The following is a 19,743-nucleotide window of genomic DNA, read 5'->3' on the forward strand; positions in this document are numbered from 1 at the left end:
TTTGCAGGCTTGCTGCAGTGGTATTTTATTTTTAATTTTTTGAGAGGCTTGAACTCACGACCCTGAGATCAAGACCCATGAGGTCAAGACCTGAACAGGGATCAAGAGTCAGACGCTTAACCAACCGGGCCCCCCGGGCGCCCCGTGCTGCAGTCCTGTTCCTCCTCCGGGAGTCATCTGATGGGCTGCACCCCCTCAGGAACCGTGATGGTTCCAGTTTTAGTCCAACAGTGACTTCCTGGCAAACCTGTCGGCTGACGTGCTAACTGCTATGAGAGACTTGGAACAAACATACTTTGCCTTCGCCCTCTTGGATATTCCCATGACAGAAATAAAAATCTGGTAACTAAAAAACCATGGCAAAGTCACACCACTGCTGAGGATCAAGAGAAGGCAACCTCAGCTCTGTGAACTTGGCCTCAGGGTCGTGGTGACACATTCCCAAGTAAAAGAACTGATGAGAAGCCTCCGAACAGGAAGGCGATATTCACATTTGTGTTGTGTAAGTCAGAAGCCCCTTCCCAACCCCTGTGATTTGGGGGCAAGCCGCTCTAATGGCCTCTTGGTCTCAGTCTCCTTATCTGGAAGGTCACAGCAAGCTTGCTGCGGGGATGAAATAAACGCATGAAGCGGGTTGACAACTGTGAAGGATTCAGTAATGGCTTGGCACTATCAAAGTCACGGCCGTCGTCCCCATCCTCATCATCACCAGGGCAGTCCTGCTGCCATGAGGGCTGCTTCCCTTGCGGGGAGGGCACGGCTCCTGCTGCTTGGAGTCAATCTTTCTTATAAACTACGTTTGCCTATATGGTTCTCCCTGACGCTTCCAATTCTTCCTGCTGCTCCCTATTTTCAAACAGAAGAGCACTTGGTCATGGAAGCAAGCATGTGGGTGCACTGAATTATTTTAAAAATAAGACCGTGTTACTATTATTGTGATGAAAACATAACGTCTGCATTAATGGTGAAACTAATGTGTTTAATGTAACCAGGTATCCTGTTACTTCCGTAAGTCTAACACAGCCAGCCATGAGCGTGTGTCTGTGCCTTAGACATACCTATTTATTATATTGAAATGTGGGCAAAAAGCAGCAGAGATCTGAGGCCTCTTTCTTCTTTCTGTACTACAGAGTAGCACGGATGCTTTGGGCAACGTCATCCTAAAAGAATGCCATGTTCCCTGTTTCCCCACCCTCAAACCTCTTACACAATCATTTATTCTGCTGGATTGACTTTAAAAAAAGGTCAAGAGGAGCAAACACCTGCCAACCCCCTTTGGCTGCTTCTGCCTCAGTTGGAAGCCTCTTCCCCAGGAACTGCAAATTCATAACCAGAAATCAGAGGGGTGGGACCCGGGCTAAGGTGTCACGCGTTACCTCATTGAGAGCTGGGCGAAAGTATCTTGAAAATCACGGGGAATGACACAAACGGAATGATTTGTAATTACTGTGAATGAAAATCACAGTGAAGAATTCTTGAACACTACCTCTGAAACTAATGATCTGGCTAACTGAATTAAAATAAAAAAGGAAAAAGATAAAAAAGAAAATCACAGTGAATGATTTCAAACGGTCCTTGAAACAAAAAGGACTTGACATCATAATTCCAGAGGAGAACCTCTTTAGGTATTTTTGGAGGCTTCTCTGTCTTCCCGGTCACATTTGCGTCTCAAATTGATAAGAGACCTTTAAGTGTAAGTATCTTGGCCGTGAAGCAAAATAGTGGGACTGGGAGTCAGGAAACTTGGAATTCAATTTCAGTTCTGGCATTATCAGGCTAGTTAAAATTCATTTATGTTTTGCGGCAAACTGTTCCACCTGAGCCAGATAGGGTGGGACTGGGGTGAGTTCTGTCCCGCAGGTAGGAAACTGGTAGTTCTCAGTCTTCGCTGAGTGTTAGAGCTCCCGAGCAGCTTACACACATCCTGGTGCCCAGGGGACACCCCAGATCAATGAAAGCAGTCCCTGTGCAGGTGGGACTGTGGCCCACATCCCTGGTGATGACAATGTATGCCTCCAGCTGAGGCCCACGGGCTTGCAGGATGAACGCTGGGAGAGTGTGGGTGAAACTTTGTGTGAAAGAAACGAAGAGGGAGAGAGGCCCTGCCTGGCGCTACCTTGGGAAATCAAGTAAGTGGGAACATACAGTGTGGCCTGCAGAGTCTGCCTGGGGCGAGGGGTCCAATGGGGACCAACACGGGGATCAAGGGATCGTAAAGCTACAAACATTGCCAAGCGTGTGTTTGTGGCAGGTGAGAATTCTACCACTGAGCTACCAATGCTAAGCGTGTGTTTGTAGACTCTGGTCTCATTTTCATGTTACCAGGCTTGCCCCCCCTTACTCTGTGGGCTTCTAACACTCGTATTTGGCAAAAATCGTTGGATTTCTCTGTTCTACAGAGTAGTCAGCGGAAAGGCACTATTAACTTGATGTTATCAAGTATTCCTAACTAGGTATCACTAAATATTTAACTGAATACCACCCTATATTGTTTGCCTAAACAATCATCCTAGAAGTCTAGCCTTCCTAAAACCTTATAGGAGACTCTGACTTGGCCTGTATTATTCTTCCTTAAGCCCCAAGCATGAAATGTGTTCTGTACATATCTGGTCATCTTAGTTGCCTGTCTGTTCATTTCTCTTGGCCCATCTTATCATTTTTAAAAGATTTTATTTGGCAGAGAGAGAGCGATCACAAGTAGGCAGAGAGGCAGGCAGAGAGACAGAGAGGAAGAAGCAGGCTCCCTGCTGAGCAGAGAAGCCCAATGTGGGGCTCGATCCCAGGACCCTGAGATCATGACCTGAGCCGAAGGCAGAGGCTTAACCCACTGAGCCAGCCAGGTGCCCCCAATCTTATCATTCTTAAAGGGACATGATTACAGGCACTCAGATTGTCCTAGCTGTGGCTGCCAAAAGGTCCTCACAAGGTTTTGCTCCTAATAGACCCCTGGAAGGCATTCTATACTCTTCCAGTAGCAACAGGGAAATATTTTGGGCAGAAGGATTCTGGGAAAAGCCCACAGAATGAGCTAGCCTGGGTAAGCCAGTTCCGGGTGAAAGAAGCCAGGTCATCAGCAGTTATGATCAGCCACTTGCACTTAAGCCAAGGCAACTCCTACAACCCCAGATGCTCTTCAGGAAATCCCAGCCTCAGCTCTTCCCGGAGGCTTGTAGAGTCGTGCAGTTGACTAGAACTTTCTGCAATGCTGAAATGCCCTCTCTCTCTGGGCTACCCCAAACAGGCACCTGACATGTAGCCAGTATGACAGAACAACTCAATTTAAAATTTTATTTTAATTACATTTAAATCCAGCCACACATGGCTAGTGGCTGCCATCTTGGCTAATGCAGCTATAGAAAGACGTAAGTTAGAATCATGGAAAATAGCAGGTCAGGTCAGGAGTAAGACCTTTTCCTCCAGCTAAGGGTCCTGAGGTATTTCCTTCACTTTTACCACCGAGAAGGCTCTCTGCATTGAGGGAGAGCCCGTCAGTGGCTTCCACAGTCCAGAACTGTGGTCTAGTGCCGAGGAAGGTGACTGCAGTTAATGCTACCATATAGTGAATGTCTACATTTCGAAATGGTTGCGGAATGGGCTGCTTGGAATCCTTGAAGAGTAGAAAAATAGTAGAAATTCTAGGGATTCCATCTGTTGACATATAACTGAGGTAAATAAAACCTAGAGGACTTACCCAAGTAAGTAAGGTATCTTACCCAAGGTCACATGAAGTCGAATATTTCTGCTAAAAAAGTTATCACTTATAATAAAACAGGTTACCAGTTATCAGTTCTCAAATTTAGAATGCACAGAAATATAATTAACACTAAAACCAAGCTGAGTGCAACTTAATCTTTATGATTCAGGACAGAAGAATACAAAAAATTCCCGTTATTCAAGCTAGCTGGTGGTTTAAATCCTATCTAAATGGGGATAATGGCCTTTAACATACAAAATTAATGTCACAGTCCTCATTTATGAGTTCCACTTATCTGACAGGGGAGGTGGGGAGAAGGTAAGAGCTGGTTGGTGGTAATCCAATTTTCTTCCAATCTTCCTATATGAGACCCATACTGTTTATTTGCTTAGGGTCCTAGGGTACCCTGTATTTGGACACGTGGCCAAGCATTCCAATCAACAGAGCCATTAGTTTTAGCCAGTTGTCCTTCAGCAAAGTTCAGGAAAGGACAAATTTCACTTCGTTAATATATAATGTGGAAAGCGCTGGTGACTACTTTTGATCTTGGAAAACTAAATCTTAATGCACGAGCAGCTGACGGTCCCACAGTAATCTAACAGACAATCTAACTTCTTTGGTTAAGACGATGAGTACTCTAATACACTCCATCTGTAGTGAAGGCTGTTTTTCTTTTTTCATTTTCCATCTACTGTGGACTAATAATTCTGTAAAATGTAACAACACTGAAATAAAAAACAGAAAAAAGAGTCCTACAAAATACCAGGCTTAATTTATTATTACTATTACATTCATCAGCTGTAAACATTATTCTGTCAAATGCTATAACTGTTGCTAATTGCTTACTCATAATTCCTGTACTGTCCAGACCAGTGACCATTTGCAGCCTGGCCCAAGGATCAGACTTTGGGCAGCGTCGCTCTAATATCTGCCCATAAGGAAAACACACAAGTGCTTGTAGTACAGAAGTGGATTTTTTTCTTCTTTTTAAAGGAAGCTCTACACCCAGTGTGGGGCTTGAACTCACGACCCCAAGATCAAGAGTCACGTGCTCTACTGACTGAGCCAGCCAGGCGCTCCTAGGGAGTGTTATGTTCGAGGAAAGTAAGATCAGCTAATTGGTTGAGGGTCTCCGCACTTGGCTCATTTCAGATCTGGGTCATTTGGGTCCATGCCTGTTCAGGGCTTCTTCCCACCACATAAACAGCAGGGTCTTTGGGCTGAGACTGGACCACTGCGTCTTGAACTCTTTTTTTCTACCCTGGCCCTCCTGAGCAGCCCGTTTTGGATATCAAGAAATAATATTTAGTTTGAATGGAATGATGGAGGAGGAAACTCTTAAGAAAGTCAGGTGAAGTCCTATGAAAGGTAGCCTCACAGACTCTTTGTCCTGCCAAGAAGACTTTCATTTTCTTTGATCTCTGCCTGGATTTGTAATCTGAAAATATTACTTCCAATTCTCCTTGGATTGTGGCCTTGGGCCTGGTGAGTACTGACTATACCACTCTTTAATGACTTGAAGTGTTTCATGATTACATGTTTCCCTTGATGCACATTGATGGGCTCCTGCTTAACAGTCCTTGTCTCAATATCTTGGCAGATAAGTCCCTTGAGCACAATATAAGCTGTTTGGCATGTGGCATCAAACGGTCTTACTTCCCCAGAACTTGGATTTTAGTTTGTTGTAGGCTGGTGGTAGATTAAGTTAATGTGGCCAAGAAAACCGCAGGAAATTTTCTACCTGTTTTTCTTTCAATCCGTCTGTTCATTTTTATCTTGAGTAATTTCATGATTTTGGTTTCTACTCGGAATTTGTCATCTTAAAAAAAAAACTGCTATACAGCAGGTTGGCTACTTTGCTTAATGAGTATATACTTCACCATGGAAAAATATTGTGACGGATGGATAACAATAGCTTCTATTATAAAAAAGATACTTTTCTTTTGAAGAAGTCTAAGAATATTATGCGATTTGTTTAGGCTTAAAGAAATCTATGTCTAAAGATTCCAGGTTGTCTAAGCAAAGTCACCCCATGTGGGTTTTGGCTAAAGCCAAGCTTTCTTATCCTCTCTGTACGGACACCCACATTAAAGTCAACTGCGGGGCCTTAACGGCTGTTGGCTGCCTCGGGGCACCGTGGGTATGAACAGCTTGCCCAGCGGTACAGGTGCTACCCTAAACTGTCATACGCAGACCAGAATAAAACAAACAGGACCGCTGCTTTATCAAACTCCTGACTGTACCATTTCCCCAAATACAGCCCTCTGCTGTCTATTCCTCTCACATCCACTCCTGATGGTTGCATGATTCACTTCCCAAGTTCAGTTCCACAACTCAAATATTTTCTATTTTGCGTTTCTCTTTGCCTCAAATTCAACAGACCCAAAATAACACCAATCTCCATCTTCGAGTTGGATGAGATCCCAGGGGACATCCAATTTTGACTTTCATGGCTACATGAATAGCATTTATGAAGCTTCCAAGAGGGGTTCTCTAATCTCTCCTGTTACAGCTCCAGCTCGAGGGAACTCCTCTCTTCCCAGAGCAGCCATTTTTGGTACTTCGCTTCCAATACCAATTCTCTGTCCATGTTTTCCCAGCCGGCAAATATCCTCCTCTTTCCAGTCCCCAAGCCCTGTTAAGTCTGCACCATCCGATGAGACCCCAGACCCTTCATTTCTAATCAAGCATAGGACCGTCAGGCCTCTGGCTCCCTCTCCAAGCCCCACAGTTCCTAGCATGCACTAGGTCATCAGTAATTAATGGCTGATTAGCTGACATTGAAAATCAAGAGTTCAGCCTTAGAAGATGGCGCGTTTCTTACTTTGAACCTTGTGCTTCGTGGGATGTTTTTGACCCAAGAGCTAGATGAGAATTTCATCCAGTTAATCATAAATTAGAAATAAATCTACAGTTGATTAGCAGATGAAATGATAATTGTATAGTTTGTACATCATTGAAAGACTCCTGTGGAGAGAAGAGTGCCGTAGGCAATGGGAAATGACATTGCAGAGAAATATTGGTGAAACTGACCCAGCTCACAGGAGCAAGCTCATTCTTTGAAATTTCTCAGATTTTTCTTATCCTTGACTGTGCAGACTGAGTCTAGCTTTCCTAAAATGAACTTTTGTGTTCTACCAGTAATGCTAGCATCTTAAAATTTCATTAAACACACAAACGCTGAACCTTTGGTAGCCAATTTTATTTGCAAGTGATTTCAGTCAGGTGGCTAGAAAGAAGGACTACTGTATTTTCCATGCCATTTCCTTACATACCTGAAAACAGAACTATGCCTAAGGATTAGTTATGGGTAGTTCGTTAAGGCCCAGATTCCTTTCTGATCCAAGAGCTAGCATTAGAAGAAATAACTTAGAGATGAGTGAATCACCAGTTATTAGACCAAGTTTCCAAAAGCCGTGTGGTAGCAAAAATTGCTAACAACAGGATGACTTCGGCTGTTTAGAAGCTGGACTATAGAAAGCCCGTGGGGTGGGCAAATTCCTCTCCCTTCTCACCCTTCACTGAGAAGCGCAGGAAGTTAAAGGAATGCAGCATTACGCTACTTCCCAGAGGATTCAGTGACGGAGAAATGAATATAAAGGATAAGGAAAAGGACTCTCCCTATTTCAGTCTTTAACAAAATAGATACTCAAGCACGTGCATGCACAAGCATGTTCACGGCAGTACTGTTCGCAACAGCCAGAAGGTGGAAACAGCTCAGGTGTCCATCAACAGACAAGTGGGTAGACAAATTATGGGCATACAATGGGATATTATTCAGCCAGAAAAGAATAAAATAGATACATGCTATAAGGTAGATGAACCTGGAGAACATTTGCTAAGGGAAAGCAGCCAGACACAAAATGCCATGTATCCTATGATTCCATTTAGAGGAAATATCCAGAATCGATCAATCCACAGAGACAGAATGCAGACTGGTGGATGCCAGGGGCAGGAGGTGGAATGGGGGAGTGGAAGGAGACTGCTTCATGATAAGGGGTTTTACTTCGGAATCCTAGGAATGTTCTGGAACTAAGAGAATGGTGGCTGTCCAACACTGTGAATGTACTAAATGCCACTGAATTGTTCCCTCTAAAATAGTTAAAAAATAAAAACAATCAAGTCTTACCGGACCCTTGCCTCTAGAATCCTCTCCACCATGTTTTACACTCACCTTGCATACCATGGATGTCTTTGCTCCAAGCCTGGACGCTTGGACACACTGGTTGGCACCTTTCCCTCCAAAGCCAATAAAAAACTCATGTCCATGGATGGTTTCTCCAGTTTTGGGCAAACGAGAAGTAAGACTGCCATAATTTAAAAAGAGAAGGGGAAAAAAAAAGGCACATCAATTGAAGTTCTTCGGAAGAGAGAGGGAAGGTTCTCTGATGGGAGTGCAGTCCTAGCATCCGAAATGCAAGCAGAAGCAGACTAGATCACTTTTTCCTTTAAGATAGCATTTGGCAGTTGGCATCACAACCCAGAAGGCATCTGCTGACAGGATGTCTTTGTGTCTCCTCCCGCCCCGCCACAGTCCCACAGCCACGCTACTGGAGAGCCACTTCAGATGAGTTTCTGGTGCCTACTGCATCAGGGGTACTCATGGGTGCCTCCGTTTTCCATCATGGGGAGCTCTTACAGGGAAGTCCCTTCCGATTCCCGCTTCCCAGCGCCCAGCACAGACCTTTATTCACAGTGGGATAAGTTAATGTGTGTTTCTGTACAGGTTTATCTGGTCACTTTAACAAGAAGCAGGAAGCGTACCAGGGTTCTGGGAACTATGCTCAGGACCTAAGGAGAAGAGGGAAGTTGCAATTCTGGGCATTCAGGAATCCCATCTGTTTACTGGCAGGTGGGGCAGGAGTGGGTTATGACTTCCATGGCACGATCAAGTCATAGTCCCAGTCCATCCTGTATCCCACCCATTTCAGGTACTAACTCAAAAAGAGCATCTAAGCATCTATTCTTAAAAAATGGAGTCCAGAGAGCTAAGTTTAGCTGAAAATTTTTACTATAGAAAATTTCAAACCTATAAAATTAGAGAAAACAGTATACTGACTTCCCCAGCCCCAAGCACTCATCCCCCAGATTCAACCACTGTCAACTCCTAGCCAACCCTGCTTCAGTCTCTACTTTCGTGGACTCCTCCAAGAGCGAAGGAGTTTTACTCACCTCTTACCGCCTGGTGAGGGTAGCAGTAGAGGAGACAAAAAGTCGGAGTGAAAGGTTTTCTCCAGGGTATGATTTTCATAACATTAAAGTAGAAGACGTGAAGAAACAACATCTTTGAGGGACAGAAGATGTGAAAGTGGAGAGAGTCCTGTGTGTAAGGGTAAGTGAGGAAGATGGGCTTGAGTAGCATGAGGACTGGATGGCCACAAAGAAGTGGACTGAGGGCCAGATGGAGTGCCGGCAGGTGTGACCAAAAAAAGGTTAAGTAGCTTTAGATGGGAAAGAAAGGCCAAGAGGGGAGTTCACGACAGTAAGTTGATTGAGAACCTACTCTGTTTTGGCAGATCTGAAATTTACATTCATTGCCCACCTAGCCTGTGATCTATTTGAAACCAGTCTCTTACGCCTGATGTTAGAGTACCAGGACAATGCCAATTCCTACAGGTCTCTAAGAGCCTGTTTGCAATGGAATGACTTATGACCGATAACTCACAATGGTATTGATAATGACCAAGTTCAACCTGGGCACCTCCTTTATGTAGTTCGAAAAGTCTCAGCAAATTGGGCTAAACTACTCCATTCCCTAGCACTGCAGTGTCAAATATGGTTATTTGAGATTCAAGAGAGACTCATCAATAATTTGAAAACATTCTATTCCACTCCTCCCCTTTTCAGTGCTATTTTTACCTCCTATTCTAAATGCATTTATAGTACTGATGAAAAAAATATCCAGCTACAAGTTCACTTCTGAAAAAGGTACTCAATCAAGAGAAAAATGGTTTTAATGTAATGTTATTATCCTGTCATTTAATTTAGCAGTGACAAGTGATGATGAGATTTTGATTTGCATCAGAAATCTTAAACATTTTAGGATTCTGTTATGAACAGGCAATGATGACTAATCTGTGCGACTGAGTAACTATGTGCATTCTTGGCTTATTGACGCTGCTACCAACAACAGCCATAACAATTTTAAAAAGAAAAAATATCCAGTGTGGCTAAAAACAGGCCAAATAACTGAATTAGTAAGATGGTCGGTATAGAAACTTACGACTTTCACTATATTTATACTTAGGTCTGGGTCACAATACTCTGGTTTGAATCAAGTATATTTTTTATTACTGGCTGTGGGAAATCATGAAAAATAGATCAGCAGATGATTATTGGAATGTGTATGTATGGGATGGAGGAGTGAAATCAGGGGTACAATGTTGTGTATTTGATGTGGGAGCAGATGGCTGGGATTTCAACTCCTTTCTCAACAACTTATATTAACACAAGCAATGTACTAATTTAGCCATCACTGAAATTTCATCACTGAAATTTCTCCCTCCTTGGGAATTGTACTCTTTTCTTTCTGCATCTCTGCCCTACCCTTCCTTCCTTCATCAATTATAGACTCTCCCTGTATGGGGGACAAGGACCAAGTCTGTCCTGTTCTCCATTTTATCCAGAGTGCCTGCCACTTAGCAATGGGCTTAACATATTTTTTGACTGAGTGAATTTTTTAAAGAGACTTCCCTTGTCTCCTTGAAGGGTAGGAGAATATGACTGGACGAGCTCAGGACACGCTGGCCAAAGAGGCCCCTTTGGTGTACTGCTGATGATGAGCTGTAGGCACGTGAAAAGGAGCAAATGGTGGGAGAGGCTTTCTCTGACCTGCCCCTTACCTGCCTCAAGACCAGTTCCCCAAAAGGACTCCGCAGCCATGAATCCCCTCCCTGGGAGTTTCATCAACCAGCAAGGATGGACTCCTGTCACAGGCACACCTGAACAATTGTCACAAACATTGTCATACCTCCTATTTATAAAACCGAGGGCCAGTCCATCTTTCCTAAATCATTTACTCTCCCCTAAGAGGACTCTCACCCCTTCCCCCCTTTTCTATTTAAGAAGCCCGAGTTCTTAATCCCGTTGGGGAGTTACTCCTTTTCCCCTGGGCCTCGCCCATGTACACCTGGGGCATTCAGGTTAATACATTTGGCTTGTTTTTCTCATTAATCTGTCTTTTATTACCAGGGTCTCAGGCAAGAACTGAGGAGGGAAGAGGGAAAATTATCTCCCTTCCACCTCTCTTCTGTGTCTCCCTGTTGTAGCATCCATCCCTACTTCTGAATTGCAGACGTGGAGGTGTTGGTGAATGGGAAAGAGGAGCCTGGTGGGAATGTCAATTATCTGGCAATGACAATTTCATGGTTTACCAGACCTTGGCCACTGCCTTTCCCGTATTAGCAGCACGCCTCTCCTATAAGCAGGAACCGTAACCAGAAATCAGACTATCCTTCTTCATTCGTGGGTTAATTCAACAAATGTTAAATTGGTGTTTTCCAGTCTACCTCTATGGGACAAAAGTAACTTCCTGACAGTATAATAAATCCTAACCCTGATGCAAGCAATATGTAAGTGGGGGGGAAAAAAAACAGTTCAGAGCATGAGATTATTACGATCTGATTCATGATTTTTTTTCTTTTAAAGATCAAATTGGTTTTATTAAATGATTCATGAATCGGGCAGCATCTAACAAGTAGAAGGGAGCACCCCAACTCATGGTTTTTAAAAATAAAACAATGCATGTATATGTTCTCATAATATGTAAATGCACAGAAAATGAAATGTTAATGACAGGTATCCGTGAGAACAGTGGAGAGAGGGAGCAAAAGTTCCTGTTTTACACTATATGCAGAGGTGTGCGCAACAGGAATACCTTTGTGCATACGGGAAGCCACCTGTTACTACTTCAGATTCACCCGGCTTCCCAGCATCTTCTTCCAGCTTCCTGGTAGCCGGGTCCTTGTAGGTGCGATATAACACAGCCTTGCCCAGTGCCACTCTCTGTCCATTCCAGGGTTTCTGTCCCGCAGCATCGAGCAACCAGCCAAACACGTCAAGTGTCTTTGTACAGGCTTTTCTCGCTCCCTACATTACAGTCCTGCACGGATTATATGCTCTTAAACCTTTGTCTTGTGACCTTTCTATTGAACCCAGGCTAAGACAGTTTACTGCTTAGTTATTTTTTAAGTAAATGAACTGGAGCGGAAAGCAGCTGTGAGAGCAACTGGAATGTTACAGACAGGCAGAAGCATTTCTGAATTAGAAATCCCAATTTACCTTGAACTAGGGTTTCCTACCTCTTTCCTTATTAAGGTCATGAAATCAAGGTCCGGCTCAAGAAAGGACCTGCACAGGGGCGCCTGGGTGGCTCAGTGGGTTAAAGCCTCTGCCTTCGGCTCAGGTCATGATCTCAGGGTCCTGGGATCGAGCCCCGCATCGGGCTCTCTGCTCAGCATGGAGCCTGCCTTCCCCCTCTCTCTCTGCCTGCCTCTCTGCCTACTTGTGATTTCTGTCTGTCAAATAAATTAAAAAAAAAAAAAAAAAAGAAAGGACCTGCACAAAGCACCGCCCCCTGATGAAAGCATCGCTATGATTTGTCACGATTCAGACGTGAGGCTTAGCAGGACGCCAAGGACAGACAAAGTGCTCAAAGGAAGATAAAAGGAGAGCAGTATATTGGTAGTAATGCATTTAAAAATTAAAAATAGAGTCAAGTTTCTGGATGACAGAGAAAACCAACCTGAAGAAATATACCTGAACTTAAATTTGTAGCTTTAAAAATGTCACCTTTTAAATTCGCAGAGGAGGAAACACTGCTAAGTGTTCATAGATGGCCCCATGAACACTATGTTCATCTTCTGGGCCCTGAGAGGTCACGTGGCTAGAGCCTAGTTGCTCAAGGTAGCAGGCCTGGGCCACTTACTGATCGTGCTACCTTTGACAGCTTTTCCCTCTTTGAACCAGCTTCTTCTCTTGCAAAACAGGTTTAATAATACTTGTCAACTCCTTAAATGCCTGGGTTTTGTGCTCTGAGTTATTTCACTGACAGGTGTTATCAGAACAACTAATCAATTGCTTTTAGCTTCTTGACAATGACGTGCTTGTTACCGATGCTCAGAGATGATTCATACCAAAGGAAGGAATGACCTGGTGAAGCAGGGAAGCGAAGTCTTTCGACCAAAGAGGTCACACTAACCCGGCTCCAGCCCAAAGTCGAGGAATAGGTTGCTTTTTTGGCTTTTTGCGTTTCATCCTTTCTTCTTCTTCTGCAAGCTTGCAAACATCCGGTATGCCTCTCTAATAGGGGACTGTACTATTGCTGCACCATTAAAATTCATTGCACTCATTCGTTATTCCTACTGCCTGTACTCTTCAGCCATATCTGTTCTTCTCAGCATTTGTCTGTGTCACATTTACAGGACTGAGCGTCATTTCCAAAAAACCCCAGTGAACTCTTTCTAGCTCTGGGGGAAAAAAACAACAACCCACTTAGCTTCCAATCTTCATTCTGTGGTTCCTAACCCTAAATTTGCAGACATAGGATTTATCCAAGGGAATGAAAGCTGAATTAGCTTTAAACCATTTTTTAAAAAAACTGATTTTGATTATTAATTCCCATTTTTCCTAGCTAACCAGCCTGGGGCTGAGAAGTAGCTTTGCCTGAAGATGTAGCTATCCTTGAATTTATAGAATAGCTATGAAGAGTATTGGTCACAAGTGGCCAGCCTTTCAGAGTGTCCTATCCTTGAACCTAATCTATTTAAATTTTGCTTGTGCGAAAAAGTGGTAGTAGGCATGGGAAGAGCCAGTAAGGAGTATGTGATGGTCTTACGCGGCTGCCTTCCTTCCCGTCTCTGCTCAGATGTTACCTCCTCAGACCGGCCTTCCCAGATCACCCTAGGGGAGATGTCCCTATACCTAATCTTTGTCAAGTTATTCATTCATTTGGACAAGGATTACTGTGTTTCTGGATCAGAGACAGCTTTTTAATTACTCATAATTGTGCTAGCTCTCTGTGTCCCAATCTCCCCCAGGGGGCCATGAGAGGAACTTCCAAATAATGAATTCTTGGGAGTTTATATGGAAGCTGACACAGCTGTTGCTCCTCCTCCCCTCAGGGGTAAGGAAGGAGAGGGAGAAAACACAGCCAAGTGACCTTTGCTTTGTGATATAAACCAACGCTCTCAGGGGAGCGAGGGGTGGGAGGTCTCTAGATTTACAACCCCTCAAATGTAAATAAATGTGTCCAAGGAAGAAGTCCCAAAATCTCTCCAGAAGTCTCTGACTTGCAAGGTTTGTTTGCCATTCAAACATTCTTTAATCCTGGTGCTAGCGATCTTTGCTCAGAAAAGTCCTGATCATGCAGAAATGTGAGAACATTCATGGGAAAAACATTCATTGCTTCCCAACGATTTTCTTCAGATCAATAGCACTGTCTGACATTATAATACTCATTTCTCTCCTCCCTCCCTATCTTCTTTTGGATTAATTGTCTTCTATTTCATCTTCACTACCGATGTTAACTCCTTTTTTCTATTTTTTTTTTAAAGTTTTATTTTTAAGTAATCTCTATACCCAACGTGGGGCTTGAACTTACAGCCCTGAGAGCGAGAGTCACATGTTCCACCAAATAAGTCAGCCAGGTGCCCCTCCCTTTCTTCTATTTTAAAAATCTGAGGTTTACCACGAGCCTCTTTAACTTATCACATCTTATTTTCAAACATTGCTACACCACTTTACTTGTAAGTGTAATTTATTCTTCCATTTCCCTTCCTAATCTTTGTGCTACTGGTACATAATTTACTTCTGTGTGATATAAACCTTACAACACTATGCTATTATTTTTTATTTAAACCATCAACTGCCTTTTAAAGAAATTAAGAAATGGAGGAAAGAAAGAAGTCTTGGCATTTGCCCATATACTAACCATTTCTGGGGCTCTTCATCCCCTTGGGTAGATCCCGGGTCATATTTTAGCATCATTTAGGTTCTGCCTAAAGAACTTCCTTCAGTATTTATTGTAGTGTGAGTCTGGTGATAAATTCTCTCAGCTATTGTGTTCCTGCCTTTATTTCCCTTACATATTTGAAGGATATAAATTTCTATGTTGACAGTTTACTTTTTAAGGACTTTAAAGATTTCATTTTTTCTCCCCCTGGCTTGCATTATTTCCAACAAGATGTCTGTAATGAATCTTTGTTCCCTTATCTGTAATATCTCTTCCCTTATCTGTAATGTCCCCCATGCTTTTAAGAGTTTGTTTATAATTGGTTTGCAGGGATTTGATTACAATGGGCTTTGTGGTTTACAGTACACTTATCCTGGTTGGGGTTCATTGAAATTCTTAGACCTATATGTTTATAGTTTTCATAAAATTTGAAAAATTTTCAGTCATTATTTCTTCAAATATTTTTTGTGCCTCACCTACTCTTTCTCTAGGTTCTGATTACACAAATGACAGTCTCCTTGTCTCACATCACAAAGACTGTGTATTTTGGTCATTTTTTCCTCTATGCTTCAATTTAGATAATCGCTCTTATGGTCTTCAAGTACACTGATCCTTTCTTTTGTAATGTCTACTCTGCTGATAAGCCCATCAAATGAACTTTTCATTGCAAAAATTTTATTTTTTCATTTCTTAAACTTCTATTTTGTTTTTAAAGATTTTTTAAAAAATTTATTTGACAGACAGAGATCACAAGCATGCAGAGAGCCAGGCAGAGAGAGAGGGGGAAGCAGGCTCCCCGCTGAGCAGAAGATTAACTCCCCATGTGGGGGTTAATCCCAGGATCCTGAGATCATGACCTGAGCCAAAGGCAGAGGCTTAACCCACTGAGCCACCCAGGCACCCCATCTTTTTTTTTTTTTAAATGTGTTTCCCACTTTTCTCCTCACCTCAGTCGTGTTTTTCCTTTGAATCAATGGGCATTTTATAATGGTGCTTTAAAAATCCCTTTCTGCTAATTTCACCATCCTGGCCATTTCTCTATGTCAGGTTTGGTTGGCTTTCTTCCCCTTGGTTATGGATCAGATTTTCTTGATTCTTTGCATGACTATTGATTTTTTGAGTGAATGCTGAATGAATATGGCAAATGTTACACTACTGAGTGTCTTAATTTTGTTTTTTTTTAAAGGATTTTATTTATTTATTTGACAGAGATCACAAGTAGGCAGCGAGGCAGGTGGAGAAAGAGGGGGAAGCAGGCTCCCTGCTGAGCAGAGAGCCCGATGCGGGGCTCGATCCCAGACCCTGAGATCATGACCTGAGCCGAGCACAGAGGCTTTACCCAGCAAGCCACCCAGGCGCCCCTTGTTCTGTTTTTCTAAAGGGTTAGACTTTGCCTTTTTTGGGCAGCTAATTAATTTATTTGGTCCTTTCGAGGATTGCCTTTGAGATTTATTAGGGACAGTTTTGAGTAGGCTTTACTTTAGGGCAAGTTCACTCCCTTTACTGAGTTGTAAAGAGTCCTTCTGGGATCTCTCCCGAATTCTCCAGGGGTTCAATAAGTCTCTGGCCAAACAGAATGCAATATCTCCCATTCCTGTATGATTTCCGTGAAATGTTCAGCTTAGAGCTCTCTAGTAGTGGCCCAACTTTGTGCAGTCTCTATGTCTGTCCATGTAGAATTCAGCAACAGACTCAAGGGGACTCCTATGCAGATTTCTGGCCCTTTCCCGGATTAGCTCCTTCCTCTCCAGTACATGTTCCCACACATTTGAGCCATAGGAGTCTCCCTAAGCTATGAACTCAGTTTTCTCAACTCACTGATCTTGCCGTACTTCCCTGAGTTTCTTCTTGCTGTGCCATGGTCAGTGATGTCCCTCCTGTTTGTTTCCTTTCTTGTCAGGATAACACGCCTGTTGTCTAACATCTGAAACAGCTGCTTCATATATTTTGTTCCCTATATATCCCATTTTCTTGTTGTTTATGGTGGGAACGTAAGGCCGTAAGTCACTCCATCATGGTCAAAAGTAAATATATTTTTTAGTAGATTTATTTATTTATTTTAGGGGGGTGGTGCACACGGTGAGGAGGGTCAGAGGGAGCGGGAGAGAGAATCCTCAAGGCGATTCCCCCCTGAGCGTGGAGCCTGATACTGGGCTCGACTCCTGAGATCATGACCTCAGTGGAAATCAAGAGCCCACTGCTTAACTGACTGAGCCACCCAGGTGCCCCCAGAAGTAAATATTTTTGAATGAATGTTCTATACTTTAAAAGACATTTATAGAGATAACTGGGATGACAGATGCCCGTGTACACAAGAAGGCACAGAGTGAGGTGAGAGCAGTGTAGAAATGGTGCGTATGAGTGTGGCCCAAGGAGAAAAGTAAACCAGTTATTAAAAAGGAATATAGCCAGAATAAAGGGGCCGCATCCTCCTTTATCCCTCTGACATAGGATTGAAGACTGAGTACAGAAGACACTGGAGAGGCATATAGGTCAAGTAGTTAGAAACGTACTTAAAGGGGCACCTGGGTGGCTCAGTGGGTTAAAGCCTCCGCCTTTAGCTCGGGTCATGACCCCAGGATCCTGGGATTGAGCCCTGCATCAGGCTCTCTGCTCAGCAGGGAGCCTGCTTCCTTGTCTCTCGTCTCTTGTCTCTCTCTGCATGCCTCTCTGCCGACTTGTGATCTCTATCTGTCAAATAAATAAATAAAATCTTAAAAAAAAAAAGAAACGTACTTAAAAATTATAATGCCATCTGATGTCAACTCACCTTTTTGAATAATTGTACACAGACTTCCTGCCTCCCAGCTGAGCAAGGTTCTGGACAAAGAAGAGAAGCTTAGATAGAGAGGTAGGGAAGAGAGCTAATCCTGGAGCTAGAACGTGCAAGAGGAGAGGGCAGGAGAAGTATGTGTGTGTAGGGGGGTTAGTGAGTGGGGACTGGACAACCAGAGGATACAGTAAGGTATGTGAGAAAATCAGGATGCAGAAAAACAAGAGTAGAAAGGGAAATGGTGAGACTGAAGCATTCATCAAAGTTCCTGATGAAAACCATTTTAATTCATTGAAGAAGGCAAGTATGAATAGTGACAGATAACTACAAAACCAGTATTTTATTTTCTATTTTGCCAATTAATTATAGTAAACTTTAAATTTCAAAATGATTTCTGTCATCACAGTGTAATTATCTAGGCTACTTCTTCCTGCCATCTGCTGGTGTAGGTTAAAGAAACACAAATGGAATTAATTTTATCCTAAGCAAAATAAAATTAGAAGATAAATCAGCATACAAAAAATAATGTATTCTGGAATCAATTATTAAAAATTTTAACTTATCTACAATTTCTGGTTTTTGGTGCTCATGCTTCTTTCATATTCCCATCATGATGAATAATCAAGAAAGAGTATATTCGAGCTTCCTGATACATTTGTAAGATGGGTTAGAGCAGGCATTATCTTCACTTTGGCAGTCAGTGACCTATGTGAAATGTCATTTCTGTCCTTTGAGCCCTTCACTGGTTCCCAGGGCCTGTGGAATAAAACCCAGGCACCCAAGCATGGCTGATGAGACCTTTCTGTAACATCTTTCCTCTGATGCTCTACAGACCTAGTCACGGCTGTCCCAGCATGCTCCGTGGATACCCATAGCCATGACTTTGCTCTTGGGGGTTATCCCAGCTGGCCACAATGTATTCCCTCCTCTCTTTTGCTGGGTTAGCACCTGCTCATTTTCTAAAACTTGGCTCCGGAGGCATCCCAACCAGACCGTTTTCCCTATACTCCGACAGAACCTACAGGCACTAACCGCATCGCACTCCAATGATCTCTCTTTGTGTCTGCCTTCTTTTTTGGACTAGAAGTTCCTCAGGAGCAAGGACTATGTTTCACTAATCGCAGCATCCCTAGCACTTAGCACAGTCCCAGTCTTTTAATAGCTACTCAAGTGACTGAAATTCTAGAGAGTCATTCATCACGAAGCCTACCCAACCTTCTCCTCCCAAGAGTGCAGAGACGAAGGAACGAAGGCATGAAGAGCGGGCAGAGCAGGGATCACTGAAGGAACTTGTTTGTAATACCACACGGTAGGTGTGCTTGTTCTGACGGGTGCAGTTTACTTTTTAATGTATTTTCCTCAAAGGGACCACAATTAGCAAATTTCCCATGAATGATCTCTTTTGATGTTAGGAAATCTGGTTGACAGAAACATGTTTACCAAAATATTAATTTAAGAGTTGGTAACAGATATACGACTTTCAAGTCCAATTTAAGGAGCAGAAAGGATAATAAAGGATATTCCTCTAGCACTGGGAATGCATGACACTCCTCAGGTCAACAGTTCTCTGGCTTTTACTTTACTGAAAATGGGATGCAGTAGAGATTTTTTTCTGTTCCAAATATGACAAGTCAAGAGGCTTCTGGTGGAATGCAGGATAGAGGTTACTGTAATATGTCAGGCACAGGTAACCTTTTCTAGATATGGTATAGATTTTTGGCCTTTTTTTTTTAGAGTAATCTAGGTCCTACATTTCATCCACTTTGGATTGAAAAGCTTCTAAATTCACTTGTTCCGCCATCCAATTAAAATCTTTTGACAATTAAGCAATCATTTCCTGACTTGCCAAGGATTAAATTTAGATGCTTGGCTGAACATGAGCCTTATCTCTCAAGCCATCACTTTTAATTGGAGCATGTAAAAGGATAACACAGGGTTGTAGCTGACATCATAGTCTATCGCCATGGAAATGTAAACATGGGTTTGTATTGAGCTTGTCTCAAAGCAAGTTTTAGGGGTACAGAGAGACTGGGCGATGGGAGATAAATTATGTAAAAAACGTATGCCATAGATGTTGGAGTGCCCTAGTTCAGACTTTCAGTGATCTCATCCTGCCTCAAGGCCTCAAATATCCTCGACACACTGTTGACTCTCAAATTTATATCTCCAGCTGGTCCAAACTCCTGTAATCTGTCTTCTTGACGGCCTCAGTGGGATCTAATAGGCAACTCGGATCTCACATGTCCACCCTGAGCTCCTGATACTGCCCTCTCCCCGGCCAGTTTGCTCTGCTCCCAATCTTGTTTCTTGGCAAAGGTTAGCTTC

At 42.9% G+C, this 19,743-nt stretch overlaps 1 protein-coding gene across 2 annotated transcripts in view; it reads right to left on the reverse strand.

The window, feature by feature from the left end:
• RBKS (ribokinase) overlaps positions 1 to 19,743 on the reverse strand; it is an 84,562-nt gene that overhangs the window by 60,592 nt on the left and 4,227 nt on the right. For both annotated transcript variants that reach the window (XR_006815039.1, XM_045978829.1), the window contains exon 2: positions 7,869 to 8,001. Coding sequence is in view for 1 of the 2 variants with exons in the window: in XM_045978829.1 (XP_045834785.1) it covers positions 7,869 to 8,001 (133 nt within the window). In the remaining variant the exon portion in view is untranslated. The remainder of the gene's footprint in view (positions 1 to 7,868; positions 8,002 to 19,743) is intronic.

The sequence above is a fragment of the Meles meles genome, chromosome 15 (assembly GCF_922984935.1).
Source record: "Meles meles chromosome 15, mMelMel3.1 paternal haplotype, whole genome shotgun sequence".
Taxonomy (NCBI): Eukaryota; Metazoa; Chordata; class Mammalia; order Carnivora; family Mustelidae; genus Meles; species Meles meles.